The 14,690-nt window shown below is 54.6% G+C and overlaps 2 protein-coding genes across 6 annotated transcripts in view; one reads left to right on the top strand and one right to left on the bottom strand.

The window, feature by feature from the left end:
• TNRC6A (trinucleotide repeat containing 6A) overlaps window positions 1-7,735 on the top strand; it is a 48,475-nt gene extending 40,740 nt beyond the window's left edge. For 3 of the 5 annotated variants that reach the window (XM_019512781.1, XM_019512784.1, XM_019512783.1), the window contains 8 exons: window positions 369-500; window positions 1,544-1,702; window positions 2,046-2,186; window positions 2,629-2,736; window positions 3,353-3,574; window positions 4,368-4,438; window positions 4,590-4,729; window positions 4,946-7,735. In XM_019512781.1, coding sequence (XP_019368326.1) covers window positions 369-500; window positions 1,544-1,702; window positions 2,046-2,186; window positions 2,629-2,736; window positions 3,353-3,574; window positions 4,368-4,438; window positions 4,590-4,729; window positions 4,946-5,321 — 1,349 coding nt within the window. In that variant the 3' untranslated portion in view covers window positions 5,322-7,735. The remainder of the gene's footprint in view (window positions 1-368; window positions 501-1,543; window positions 1,703-2,045; window positions 2,187-2,628; window positions 2,737-3,352; window positions 3,575-4,367; window positions 4,439-4,589; window positions 4,730-4,945) is intronic. The other 2 variants (XM_019512782.1, XM_019512785.1) reach the window with 1 other exon arrangement.
• LOC109294425 lies at window positions 5,616-14,684 on the bottom strand. The gene is made up of 9 exons (XM_019512787.1): window positions 13,549-14,684; window positions 12,908-13,020; window positions 12,718-12,815; window positions 12,377-12,525; window positions 10,791-10,953; window positions 10,466-10,657; window positions 8,725-8,949; window positions 8,054-8,207; window positions 5,616-7,840 (listed from the first exon to the last, which is right to left on the bottom strand). The coding sequence occupies exons 1-9, from the start codon at window positions 14,516-14,518 to the stop codon at window positions 7,766-7,768; spliced, it is 2,139 nt and encodes a 712-aa protein (XP_019368332.1). The 5' UTR covers window positions 14,519-14,684; the 3' UTR covers window positions 5,616-7,765.
• Between the last annotated feature and the right edge of the window lie 6 nt (window positions 14,685-14,690).

Below are 14,690 nucleotides of genomic sequence, written 5' to 3' on the forward strand. Positions count from 1 at the left end.
GCAACTGAACACTTTGGTGCTAATCTGAGATCAGTATTTTAAATGCAGGGCTTCTTTCTTAATGTTTACTTCAGATTTTATTTGTTCTTTTGATGTCTTACCCAGTTTCTTTGACGACTTTTTTTGCTGGCGTTTTTGCATGAAGGCCTCAGCTGAGGACTCCAAGTGCTGGCACTGCTTTGCTTATGTCTTTAGTAAGAGGTCGCTGTGTTCAGTGCTGTTCGGCACCTTAAATTAAAACGCAGTGAATTGGAAGCATGAAATGAGTAGAGCAATGTGATTTTTAAAAGGTAGTCAGGGAAACGGTGTCTGAGGGCAGGAAAAAAGCACCTGGTCTGGTCTCTTTCACAAGCAATCTGTATTTCTAGGCATGAATTCAAACTTGAATGTAAACATGGATATGAGCAGTATTAAAGAGCCACAATCACGACTGAGGAAATGGACTACAGTGGACAGCATTTCTGTGAACACATCACTAGATCAGAACTCCAGCAAACATGGTATGTTGTCTATGTTGCCAGACAGCCCTTGACGTAGCAGCTTGATGTTTGTCTGTCTGTATATTAAATTTTCATTCACACCGTCTTTGGTGTTTTATTGATGGTCCTTTACTAGTGTTGCCATTCGTTTTATTGACCTAATTTTTCTTTAATTCTCTGCACTAGAGATATTTCATACTACAACTTGCTGTGTATTTTTGGCACCAGTCTGTAGTCTTCTACCATGCGTCTTTACTTTGAAGCTATTTTGTAATGAGATGGGCAGAACTTGTTAAACATCCTTGAAACCAGACAAAAGCGAGTTGTTAGAACGTGGTCTTAGTGACTAATTTCTGCCATAACCTGAAACAGAGCACCTTTTTTATTTCTAAAACAAAATATCTAGGTGCTTTGACTAGTTAAAGTATTAAATTAATCCTGGTCTCTTGTAGACTAACTGTTTTATAATAAATGAATATAAAAGCATAAGCTTAATGTCTTATCATTTAATGTCTGGTTTATGAATCTCTACATTATAAAAGCACAGACTGTTTGTCAAAGTTGGAAAAATGGGATTATTTTATCCAATGTGGTAGAATAAGCAGGAAGACCTAGAATGTGAATCAGGGCTGTGATCTGTGTGGTTAACTCTCCTGGTGTTTCAGCTACTTGAAGTCGCTTCTGATTAAAACTTGGCAATCTGAATGAACAACTTTTGTTCTAAAGATAGTTGTAAGTGTCTCTAATGGCTTCTCATTGCAGTTTAGACCAGGGGTTGCTTAGTTATATTTTTAGATTTGGCAGCTGCTTTAACTCTACAAAAAGGGCTTGCTGCCTGAAGCATTTCACTGAGTTACGGTACTGCCCTTGCTTGTTCTCAGGGTCATCTAGCTGCCAGTGCCGGAAGGTCTTTTGTAGGGATCACCACAAGTCCACGGTGACGATCAGGAGTGAAGACCTTACCCACTGGGCTTTTTAGACGGCTGCGTGTGGTACAGATGTTGCGTAGGCAGGGGACTGGGGCAGTGGAGGGGCATATCTGACCGTTCTGTTTCTCTTCACAGGTGCTATTTCAAGTGGTTTCAGGCTGGAGGAGTCTCCCTTTGTTCCATATGACTTTATGAACAGCAGTAATTCACCAGCCAGTCCTCCAGGATCTATTGGGGACGGCTGGCCACGTGCCAAATCGCCTAATGGCTCTAGCAGTGTTAACTGGCCACCAGGTGAACTTGAGTAGCATTCTGATTTTGTGCCCTGCTTCCAGGTTCTGCAGTACTGGTTATGTGGTCATTTGCTCATAACAAGTAAAAACCTTTTAGGCCAGAGGTGCAACCAGGGTGTTGAGGTCCCTGGCTTTGCACATAAATGATCTTCCCATCCTTGGAAATTCTGCCCTAGCAGCCGGGGGGCTGAGAAGTAGGAGTGATGAGAATAAAGTGGGGAAAAAAAGACGTGTTGGGTTGTAGGCCATGGCTAGGAGTTTGTAAGGCTTGGGGAGGGGCTCTTCTGTAAGAGGGCCGCTAACTCAGTATTCTGACTCTCTGCTTCTCTCCATCTTGTTCCTAGAGTTTCGTCCTGGCGAGCCATGGAAAGGTTATCCAAACATCGACCCTGAAACTGACCCTTACGTCACTCCTGGCAGTGTCATAAACAATCTTTCAATTAATACTGTGCGGGAAGTTGACCACCTCAGGGACAGGAACAGTGGTACGTGTCAGCATTGCGTTTGCTAATAGCCACCCATGGATCATTATCCATTCGGTTGAGGATGGTTTGCTGCTTTCCCATGGCTTGTTTAACATTGATGGCGTGGTGGATTTCATAGCTAACAGGCTGTTCCTGGAGTCGGGTGGTTTCTGGGTGCAGTGTATCCATATGCAGAGCTTGCTGGCGTGTAATGAGAATGCGTAGCAGCAGCGTGTGTTCAGCACAGTCCCTGTGTGAAGTGTTTTTGAAGGCTGGTGAAACAACGTGGCAGAATTGCCATGTGTGACCATAGCAAACGGTGGCTTGAGGGCTGAAGTGAATGGAGGGGTTTCTAGTCTGGGCCCATTAAGACCCACAGCCTAGATGTGCGATTCATGCCTTTAGTTACTCAGTGCAGGGCAGTAGGTAACCCTCTCTGTAACTTGCACTCTTCTTTCAATAGGGTCATCCTCATCTTTGAACACCACGCTGCCTTCAACTAGTGCCTGGTCATCCATTCGTGCCTCCAACTACAATGTTTCCCTCAGCAGTACAGCACAAAGCACTTCAGGTAGCACCTGTTTGCCTTAGACACAGCACTTGCGGCAAGGCACTGCACATTCATTAAAAGCAGTGCTAACCGTTTCCCCTCGGTGGTAACTGTAGTCATTTCCAAGGTGGTTCATCCTGGTGCAAGTTGCTAAACTGTAGTTTTTGTGAGCCTTCACACTCCTTTCCTAAAGTTCCTTAAACACAATGTGCATCTGTCCAAATGGATTGGAGTCAGTTGGGAGGATGCATGTGTTCAGTTGCTACTGGGGGGGAGCCAGTCGTCTGTTGCTTACTTGGGTGACAGATGCTTAGAAGCAGCAGCAGCACCTCTGTAACCATGTTGGTATCTCCTGTCTTCAGTGCACAGTGAGGAAAGACTACCCAAAATAACAGAAACAACCTGCATTACCCTGTGTAAAGATCTGAGAGACGGGGATTAGAAAGCAGTTCTAAGGTTCCTGTTTTCCCTTCAAATGTGTTTACAGGTTCCTACGGCATGTCCAATTCCCCAAGCATCATGTCTCTGTAGATGGCAGTGCTGCAACTCCACTGTGCTGCTGGTTTCTGACCTGTTTGTTGTAAGGTGGCAGTAACAGAAATGATGCAGCTATCATCACTCTTTATTTTTCTTTTAGTAGCCAGAAACAGTGATTCCAAATCAACATGGTCTCCTGGATCAGTCACTAACACCTCTCTGGCTCATGAGCTGTGGAAGGTCCCTTTGCCACCTAAAAGCATCACTGCTCCGTCCCGCCCACCGCCGGGGCTGACAGGCCAGAAACCACCTTTGTCCACATGGGATAACTCCCTACGTTTGGGTGGAGGATGGGGAAATTCTGATGCCAGATATACCCCTGGTAAGTGTTAAACTAGGCAATCTCTTCTGTGTGTGCAGGTGAGAAATGATTGTGGTTATCACTCTGTCAGGTTCATCCTGCCAAAGATTAGAGCCAGCCTGTGTTGTTCGTTTTGTTTTTTAACCCCATTTCTAGGGATTTTTCTAATGACCAAAGTGGATTCTTTTACCTTTTGAGTTTGCTACATGTAGCAGTAACATGAACTGAGTTCAATGTTCATTCTGGCCATAGTGTTAGCTGAGAGAGGTATTTAGCCATGTTAGTCTGAAGTCAGAAGGGACGGAGGCTAGATACGCCCCTTTCTAGCATTAGCTTCCACCTCTTCCTAGGCTCAAGCAGGCTACTTGCCACTGCTGGATCTGGAGATTGTGGTTCTGCTGACTTTCCCAAAAGAGCCAAGTGGATTTTGGAAGTGTAGTGTCTCTTCCAACGAATGTAGGAGCAGTTCTGAACTTATGACAGTAGGCAAAAATGGAGACACATGGGTTTCATTTTATTTTAAATGGTTTCTAAGATCAGTTACAGTTAAATAGCAGCACGTAGCTACCGATCACCTCAAGCCACCCAAGCACATAAAAGTAAATAGACGAAGAGTTAAGGACACTAAATATTATGCCAGGCCCACACAGATGCTTGCCTAGCAGTTTGACCTCTAAGAGGGGAAGGTCTGCGCTTCCTCACATTTCCCTGCGCGCTCAACCATTTCTGCTAGCGAGGATGTAGCTTTCTACTCTCCTGCGCTATTTACTTATTAGCATGGTGGGGTATTTACTACTTATTTTCCCTTGTTTAGGTTCAAGCTGGGGTGAGAGCAGCTCAGGGAGAATAACAAATTGGCTTGTTCTAAAAAACCTTACACCTCAGGTAAGCACGATGGAGACATCGGTATTAAATGCACTGTATTGGAAATGCAGCCCTGGGACGGACGATAGGTGGCACTGTCACCCTCGAGCACGTCTTACATGCGGCCCTCGCTTTGTGTAAGCTTCTGACGTCTTGTGTGTTTGCTCCTCAGATCGATGGCTCAACCCTGCGTACCCTGTGCATGCAGCACGGTCCACTAATAACATTCCACCTTAACCTCCCACATGGTAATGCTTTGGTCCGTTACAGTTCAAAAGAAGAGGTAGTGAAGGCACAAAAATCTCTGCACATGTAAGTGTGGGTCGGAATTGCAACTGACAATCAATTCGGTCACTGGGTTGGCCGAGTGGCACACGGGGAGGCTGTAGGGAGCTCCTTGGGGTCCAGGATTGATTAGCAGGGGGATTTCTCCTTAGCTGCGGAGGCATTCCCAGCACCGGTCAGCACAAGTGCAGCAAGAGGGGCTCCCTCCCCCTGTTCAACCTCCTTTTCTCCCTTTCTCTGCAGGTGTGTATTAGGGAACACTACTATTCTTGCTGAGTTTGCCAGTGAAGAGGAGATTAGTCGCTTCTTTGCACAAGGCCAGTCTCTGACTCCTTCTCCTGGCTGGCAATCTCTTGGATCCAGCCAGAACCGACTTGGATCCATTGACAGTTCCCATTCGTTCTCAAACCGTAATGATCTAAATCACTGGAATGGTGCTGGGCTGTCGGGAACTAGCAGTGGAGACCTTCATGGCACTTCACTCTGGGGGAGCTCCAACTATTCCACAAGCCTGTGGGGCACCCCGAGCAGCAATGACACCCGGGGAATTAGCAGCCCATCCCCCATCAACGCTTTCCTTCCTGTTGACCACCTCGGTGGAGGTGGAGAGTCCATGTAATCTTTTACTTTTTCAACTAATAAACTGTAACCTCAAGATGTAACAAAGCAGCACTAACTGGACTTTTCACCTACAGCAAGGGGGTCACCTGTGGAAACAGTTACTTTCTGCACATTTTCCACTTTGTTTTAGCCCAAAACATATCAGTTTGAATACTTGAATCATGCAGGCCAATAGTATAATGTGAAAAAAGTATATATTTACACTTCCAGATAGTGCTATCCATATAAAACTGCTTGGAATGAGCTCATTTGTGTATATTCATCATGTTTATTCTTTGAATTCCATTTTTTTTTTTTTTTTTGCATTTTGCTGATGATGTTGGAGTATGAGCTTTTTAACTTTTGCACTGAATGATGTTCTCTCTGTCTAATCGGCAATATCGGGGAGGCAGCAGTTCACGTGTAAATGTTTACTCAAGGATGTTCTTAAAAACAGTGTGCGCTCCCTACTATGCCTTGATGTATGCCTACCTTATTGTGGTATTGTGGCGTTTCAAGAACAAGTTATGATACTGACTTAGGATTATGAATGAAAGTATTGCACCAGTTTTTTCATGTGTAAAACTAAAGAATTTAGCTCTACAGTTTAAAAAACTGTGGCCACAGCTGTGACTTGCAACCCAGCCTGCCAGCCAGGGGGGGTCCTGCACTTTCAATAGGCTTTCAATTTTGTTTTGGGGGCACCCGTGTCAGGGCCTCCTTGTTTACAGAATATTTTGTTTTTGTTTTTGAGAAAGATGTTTACTCTTCCATCATTTTAAAAATTTTTAAAAAGACAAAAAAAATTGAGAATGAAAAAGATGCTTTCTATCTCTGGGAATAACGAACAGTGTTTGGCCATGTCCTTTTGTTTTCTATTCCTGTCTCCTAAATCAAAGAGCATGGCTCTCAGGAAAACCAGTTCCCCAGTAAAAACTCCTTGTAGTTTCTTATAGGAAAAAAAAACTCAACTTTTAGCACTGATACTACTTATTGCTCTGTAAGACTTTTCTCTGCCAAAAAATCGCTTCAAGCTGGAGTTTGACACACTGCTTTCTGACGCTGTCTTTTTATTAGTGAGTGGTGGTGGTTTGCTAATAATCTATAGTTATACAATTTTTTTGTAATCCCATCGAGTGGCTCCGTTTCTGCTCTTGTGACTGTGTTAACGTTTAACTGTTGTACCTTAAAGCCGATCTGAGTAACTATGCATACTGTAACCAAGTTATTGGGCTTACAGAATTGTTTGTTGTATAAAAAGTTTTAAATGTTTAAAGAGTTCTCGCAACTACTTTCTTGCAAAAGTAACGAGTTACATCTTTTTGCCACAAATGGTATTATTATATGAAGCTTGCTTGGTCAAAGACTGAGAGACTAGGCAAGGGTAAAAAAATTTTAACAGTGCAGAAATCGCCATCATTTCATTGCCTTGATTCTAACTGTTTGTGTCCTAAGATGCAAAAGAAGTCAGTGGCTTTTAACTGTTTACAAATAGAATGTGATTGTAAAATGTACAGTTTGGTTGTGTTTGAATTATGAAGTTTCTCCAGATATTAATAAATCATGACATTTCTGGCTGCTCAGCATATAACTGTCTATTTTTTGTGATTTTTATTTGTAGGCTGTTTTCTATACTATGAAAATATCACGATGATGCTATTTGCTGTGTATTCCCATAGTCTGGTTTTCTTTTATTCTGACGCATTAATTTTTAAGAAGTAACCCTGCATTTTATCGTCAGATCTCCCTCTGCACCCACTCGGAGATGAGATTATAAGCTTAGGAAACTGCAGCTTGCTTTTCCTTCCCCTCTTCTTGTGTGAGCACCTTCAGGATCGCGTTGTCCTAGCCCCTGCCGTACTTCGCAAGCCCTCGCTTTCATCTGCCCCCACCATCTGTGCCCAGCTAGATCCTCGACAGGACACTTGCAAATGAGGAGAGCATTTTGGAAAATAAAAGTTTAATACTTAAAAATGTCCTAGTGTTAAAATTTATACCTCATTGACATGAATCACGATGAACAATGCAGCAGTGCGGAATTTGTATTTCAATCTTCACAGTGGCTTAGCTTGTTCTGAAATGGCTGTAGGGCAGACCATCTATGTACATAGTATGATGCGACGTTCAGAAACTTAAAGACTTTTCTTCACAACCCACCAGGTATAAGTCGTTAACTCTGTCGGATGCCAGCATTGCGTGTCCCTTGACACTTCTCTGTAACTACTTTACTGCTAACGATGCTGTCCCAAACCAAAGCTGGCTTCCAAAGTCCGGTCTGAAATCATGTCGAAAAGTTTAGCTGATAATCTTCAGGACTCCTGCACTGAGTAAAACTGACATCATACCTGCATTGATTGTATTGTCCAAGTGTTTGAGATTCCTTCACCGAGCTTGTTATGTGAAAATAAAACGTGGTTGGTTTTAAAAGCTGAATGGAGTTGCCTGTGGTGTGTCGGCTGCCGTCTAGGCTGTCCAGCTCCTTTCCAGATTGACCAGCTCCATGCCCTCACAGTAGGAGTGAGGCCGCCGGGCTTTGTGCTGTGGGGAAAACAGGTTCACCTGTTAGTGACAGGTGAGTTGTACTTGCCCCAGCGCCCCTTCCCCCATGTCCAAATGTGAGAATCTGAGGGGCAAAGAGGCAGCCCAGCCCACTCAGTTTGCCCTCTGCCTGGCAGCACATGGATAAGCAAATATGTGCACGTCACGAATAGGGGGACGTGGCTGCTGGAGGAGTGTGGGCGTCCTGCTTACCGGCCGCTGTCGGGAAAGCTGGTGCAGGAGCGGAAACGGCGTCCACTGAATGGGCTCCATGGGCCAGCTGGACACAGAAATGTCACTGGCTTTCCCCGAGTCGATCATGGGGTCGTTCATGCTGCTGGAACTCGTTTCCCAGTCATAGTGGAAACTGGAATGCAAGATGAGGGTTGGGACCAAGAACCGGGCTCCCCTTTGCCTTCCTCTCTCAACTGCTGCCTGGCTCCTGCTCCCCCGCAATGGCTCATGTAGTGTTTGTGGGGTGCAGCCCTTGGAGGGGATTGAATGGGGACAGGGAAGGGCAGTGGCAGGGGTCTGATGCCGCCGCCCTGCCTGCTCTCTGAACCCCAGCAGGAGACGAGGCCTTTCCAGACCCATTTCAAAGCAGCCTTTCAGCTTGCGAGGCCCCAGGCTGCCCTGTTTCCTGCTGCAGGGAGATGCCACAGAGAGCACAGGCTGCTCCCTGGCCTCCGGGGCTGGTGATGGGCCGAGTTGCTCTTTCCATAGCTCTGTTTGGAAAGAAGCAATAATAGTGGAAAGTTTGTGGGAGCCCGCTGGCCTTTTCCCTAAACAGGTGCATGCTGTCCTGCCCTACACAGCCCCAGGCCTAGGACAAGGAGGGCCCTGGTCCCAAGCCCCTGGCCGCAGCACCCTGCATTCCGGATTACCTGGGCTGGCAGGTGGCACGGAGGGGCAGTGTGGGCTGTGGCTTGCAGCCGTCGGTGAGCAGGGAGTCGTCCTTGCAGCTGCAGCAGCCGTTGTCCAGCACCTGCAGGTGCAGCACCTCCTCGGAGGGGCAGAAGGCCGGGTTGTCCAAGGAGTTGGCAGAGGCCAGCCAGGACTGCGACCAGTACTGAGCTGAGACATCGTCCAGCCGGCAGAACCGCCTGTAGCTGAGAGAGGAGGGCGAGCGGGTCCTGGGGGGCTGTGGTCCCAGGGCTGGTGCTAAGGCTGTCATTGTGCCAGCATGGGCCCAGGGACACACTAATGGCGGCACCCCCAGGATGCTCTGACCCATGCCAGCGGCAATGCAGGGCCTCTGCCCGGCTGGCCAGGGGGTGTTGGTGTGGGCAATGCCAGGCTCTGCGCCCCGCCTGCCTCTTGCTCACAGCTGGAGCACATGGGGTGCAGCTACAAGTGTCCTGTCCAGGCTGTGCCAGGCCACACCAGGGGCTCGGCGCCAGCATGCATCTGAGCTATGACACAAGCCTGGGGCTTGGGCACCCGGACTGCGATGCACCCCCTGCCCCAGCACAGCCTGTGCATCCCACCCCTTGCCTCGCTGGCACCCCCAGCCCTGCTGGTGCCCCTCACTCCCCACCTGCAGCCCTTCCCCCCTCCCGCGTTCCAGCCCGGGTTCCTCGGGGCCGGACATCCGTGGCTGCGGCCTGTCCCTCGAAGAAAGCCCTGGGGATATCGCGCCCATGCAGGCAGGAAGCGCGGCTGCTGCCAAGGCGCTGAGTGCACAACCCCACCCTCCTTGCACCATGCACTGACCTTCGGGGCAGGCGGAGGAGGGAGCCGGGCCTGACACCCGCGCCAAGGAGTGGGGAGGGAGCCTGGGGCTGAAGGGCTGGGAGTGAGGGGCACTGGCCGGGCAGAGGGCTGTGGTCTTGGGTGCGGGGCGCTGCACTGGTGGGCACCGGTGGCATGCAGGGCAGGGCAGGGCAGGTCAGGGCAGGCACTTAGGTTGTGCAGCCTTCAGAGCCCAGCACTGCCCTTCTCTTCCAACCCCCCGTGTCTGCCCAGGCCTGGGGGGCTCAGTGCTGCCCTCAGGGCAGTGGCTGGGAGCAGGCTGGGCCTGGCCTGCAGCCCTGCAGGTGCTCGAGCCGCGTCTTCCTGCCTCTCCCCTGGCTTCAGCCCAGGGCAGCCGCTATCAGCCCCTGCAGCCTGTTGACCTTGGCCCCGCTCCAGCTGGCCCAGCCCAGTGGCGTCGGCATGGCCAGCCCCCCCCCAAGGATAACAGCCCCAGGCCCCCTGCCCCGTCCTGCCGCCCCCCAGCACAACAGCCATGGTCTGGCACAGGGAGCCGCATGCAGGGTGGTGCTGTCCCGGGCAGGGGCCCCACGTGCTGGGGGCCGCAGCAGGATGCAGCCACGCAGGCGACGCCTGGCTCTGGGCTGAGGCCGTCGGAGCGTGAGGTGCAGGCAGCGATCGTGCTGCTGCTCAGGCCTCGTCTAGAGCCCCACGTGCAGCTCCGAGCGCTGCGGTTTCAACAGGCACGGAGCAGCAAGCGGGGTCCAGAGGCAGCACGTGCCGGTGTCTGGGCTTCCCCAGCTCTGCATGGGCCAGGCAGGAAGTTTTTCCCCCTCCTTTGCTACAGGTGTCGGGGGGGTGCTCCGGGTGCTGGGGGTGGACACGGCAGGTGCACGGCCTCTCCCCCCGTGCCCGCTGGTCGCGCCAGCTCACCTGCTCTTGGTCTGGTCGACCTTGGCCTCCAGCAGCAGGGTCTTGACTCGCCGGATGACCAGGCCGGCAATGACAGCGCCCACCAGCACCACGCTGAGCAGCACCCCGCAGGCTGCGCCCAGCAGCCCCTGGTGCGTCACCTTGTAGTCGCAGCGCAGCCCCATGAACCAGTAGTCGCTGCCCACCGGGCACCTGCAGCACCGGGCACGTGGGTCAGGTGCCACAGCTGCCCCGTGAGCTGTCTGCAGCCCCAGGGCTGCCAGCGCCACCCCTTCCCCCCAAGGTGCCAGCTTCCCCCAGTCCTGTGCCCAGGGCCCACACTCACTGGCACACGGGCTCACGGCCCCGGGGGTGCATGCAGATGCCGTGGTTCTTGCAGTAGTCACGGTGGCACACGGACGTGCAGCTGGCATTCCCGTCTCCACGGCCGACGCACTCAAACCCGGCTGGGCATGCGAAGAGCAGTGCGCAGGGGTCCAGCCGGGTCTCTGCGGGCAGGGAGGCGCGTGGCGGGGTCAGGCTGGCCACCCACCGCCCCGCCTCGCCTCGCCTCGCCATAGCAGGAGACTGAAGAGGCCAGGCCTGGTCAGTTAGGAGCGAGAGGCACGAAGCGGGGCTGGGAGCAGGGCTGCCAGCATGCTCCATGGGGAAGTCACTGGGGATTTATCGACATTGCCGCTCCCTGGGGGCACTACACGAAACTAGGACCAGGTCGGGAAAGCTGCAAGGAGGAGCATCCCATGGGGCTGCTGCATGCGGTACAGCCCAGGCTTCATACCACAACCCCCCTGGCCGGTGTGAACACTGCACGTGACAGACAAACTAGGCCCTTTATTCACAAACACCATCGCGACGGGCGAGGAGCTGCTGTCAGCCCCCACGGACGCATGCAGAGCCGGAGCCCGTCAGCTGCAATGAGACACGCTAGTAAACCGGCACGGGGGAGCGGGGTGTAACCCAAGCAAAGCCCCACGTAAGACAGAGCTACAGCATGCTGGCGCTGCTAGCCAAATTGCTCACCAGATGCTTCTCAATGGAAAAAGCCCCCAAAACAGACCAAAAAACCCCTCAGACTGGAACGTACAAGCACCCCCAAGTCCTGGGTTTTACGAGCCCCTTCGCAACGACGGAGCTGGATGCTGCCATTAATGAAGAAGGGGCTTTGTACCCGATAGCTTGCAAAGAACCATTTTTCCAGCTATTGATTTGGTGTACTAAAGATAATCACCTCTGCCCAAAGAACCTCGTCTGCCCGCGTCCTTGAACCAACGCGGCTACAACCAACACCCCCGCTACTAACACACCGAAGACCAGGAAAGCAGCCCGCCTTGACGAGGTAGTTAATGAGCAAGTCAAGCAATTGGGACCCCAGCCTCGAGAATGGCTCCTCCGCCTCTGCAACACAGTGAACAAATTCCCAGATATGGCGATGTGCTCAGGTCGTGGCACCTCTAAAGCCGGGGACGATCCCTCTGACCCAAAGAGCATGAGGCTCCGCTCGCTGTGCTGTGCTGCACATGCAAACTGCCCAAGCGACGGATACGGGACGGTTTGCCCCATACGTGGGTAGACACGGCATCCCCGAACAGGGCGGCTTTTGCCCAGGAAAAGCACCCGCGAGCCAGCTGCTCAGTCTAACGCCACGTCCTGAGGATGGTTTTGAAAGAGGCCAAGTCTCTGGAGCCGTGTTTGTCGCCCTCACAGCTGCTTACAATACAGGCAACCACTGCCGGCTGCTCCTCCAGACCCTGGCGAAGAGCCGCGCCGCGCAGTGCTCATACGAACCCCGCTTGAACACAGACAGCAAAGCAAATGGAGGCCTGCCTGGATCCCCGATGCTGGAGCCAGCCGGGCTGCGGACGGGGCAGCCACGGGGCCTGGGGCTGAGGCCGAGCTGCAGCAGGGACTCACCGAGCACGGTGCCACGTAGCACGCTGGCGTTGGCGATGCGCAGGCTGGACTGCACGGTCAGGTTGAGCAGGGCTCCCACGCCGGGCACCGGCCAGCGGCCCCGCTCGAGCGCAAACAGGGCGTCGTACTCCAGGACCGCGCCACCCTGCCTGGGGGGAGAGCGCAGCCACCAGGACGGTCAGACACGGCCCAGGGCACAGGCGAGCGCCCAGTGTGTGCACTGGCTGGGCGGCCGCAAGCTGGAGACGCAACCCCAACCCACCCCTGGGGCAGGGCCTGTGGCCGTGGCACCGCCAGCACAGCGTCATCGTGGCCACGTGTAGCCCAGCGGCAGAGCTCACCAGGGCTGCAGCTCCACGCGGGGCCGTGGCTGCTCCCATCCGATCCTCTTCACTTCCAGGCGCTGGAAGCCCGGCACGGCGGCCAAGAGCGGAGCGACCTGTGCAGCAGAACAGGATGGGCCACATGAGAGGAGAGAAGGGGGCTGCGGACCCCGGCGCCCCCAGGTCCGGCCCGTGCCTGAGGCCTCACCGTCTCATTGAAGCACCGCACCAGGCCCTGGTGCTCCCGCGACGCTGGGTCCTGGAGCGCCGGGACCAGCTCCATCTCCAGCACCAGCTCGCAGGGGACACGGAGGACGTGCGCTGCGGACAAGGGGCCCGGGCCAGCCCGGGGACACGATCACAGCTCACACCCTGAGCCCCCTCAGCCCTGCCCCGCCAGCTCCGAGCCATCCCTAGAGCCACAGGGCTGCAGGGGTGGTCACGGCTAGTCCGAGCCTTGCCTGAGGCAGGACCAGCCCCGTCCAAAGCAGCCCAGACAAACCCTGATGCAAGCCCGGGGGGGGCCCGGAGCCGCACGCGCTGCTCTCGATGAGCCCTGCCCAGCGCCGCGGTTCAGCCCAGCCCCGCACTCCTGGAAGCGGGCAGCCATCGCAGGTGTCCCCCTGGGGCTGCCACCCTCAGGGGCCACGCAGCCAGACCCTGCCACAGGTTGATGCCCACGGGGGACGGGGTCACCCCACAATCTGCACCAACCCGGAGGTGCCCAACGAGCCCATGGGGCTGGTGCTGCCATCTGGGCACTGGGCGGGAGATGCCCACAATGATTTGCACCCATGAGCCCCTACCCCAGCTGTGCCCTCAATGGGGAGCCCCCTCCCCAGGACTCACCTTTGAGGAGCGGGGGCTGATCCTCCACCACAAAGACGCGCTGGGCCGCGCCGTGGGCATCCCCAGCGGGTCCAGCTGGAGCCGGGGCCTCGGTCACGCTGCCCGGGCCAGGTCTCGCTGCTGGCGTAGAGTCCCCGACGCGGGTGCCGGCACCAGGAGCTGCCGTCCCGGTGCTGCTCGCAGGACGGGCAGGGCGCGGGCCCCACGTCTGCGGGACGCTGCCTGTGGCTGCCGGACGTGGCAGGGCCCCGGTGCTCTCAGCGGCCAATGCCAGCTTGGGGACAGGGTGCCTGGGCCTGGGCTGAGCCCCTGGGGTGTTGCTGCTGCCCGGGAGGGTCTGCCACACGCTGCTGGGGGGTGCAGGCTCCGTGGCGGGGCTGGACAGCCTCGGCGCGGTGCCCGTGAGCCCAGCCGACAGCTCCAGCGCCGGCCTCGCCGTCTCTCTGCTCCAGCTCCGCGAGGCCGAGGGGGATGCAGCCGTGGCAGCGCCCGCGGTCACCGCGCTCCAAGATGGAGACGAGCTGGGCATGGAGGGTCCTGGGGCAGGTGGGGACCCGGGAAGGCCCCTCTCCAAAGTGGACGTGGGGCTCCCACGTGGCTCCAGGGCAGCAGGCGGCAAGGAGCCCTGGGGAGCGCTGGCCCGTGGGGTGCCAGGGCCAAGGAGCAGCGCCGTGGTGGTGCGAGGGGTCCCTGGACGTGCCGTCTCCTGGCGCAGCGTCGCCGTGATGCCCGTGTCCCTGTTCTCCTCGGTGGCCCGCGGTGACGGCAGCGCAGGAGGAGCGGCACGGGGCGCACTGGAGACGGGCGGCACGGAGGACGTGACTACACCATGGCTCTGCCCCGCGCCAGGTCCTCGCAGGTCCTCGGTCGCAGGCAGCGAGGCGAGAGCTGGGGGGTCCCTCGCCAGCGGCGCCAGGCCCCTGGGCGGCGTGGACGCCTCGGGCTCTTTGCTGCGGTCACTCGGGGTCATGGTCTCCGGTCTGGGCACCGCAGTGCGGCCTGTGGCTGGCTGGGCCACGCTGGCCCACGGGCCCCCACGGCCGTCAGCTTTCTGAGACCAGCCGGACGTAGAGGCCGGGGCGCCACTCGCCAGCTCCGTCCGTGCCGGGGCAGGGCTGGGGCGAGAGTGCCAGGTGCCGGGG

This window comes from Gavialis gangeticus, unplaced genomic scaffold (genome assembly GCF_001723915.1).
Source record: "Gavialis gangeticus isolate Ggan-Ray unplaced genomic scaffold, GavGan_comp1, whole genome shotgun sequence".
NCBI classification, from domain to species: domain Eukaryota; kingdom Metazoa; phylum Chordata; order Crocodylia; family Gavialidae; genus Gavialis; species Gavialis gangeticus.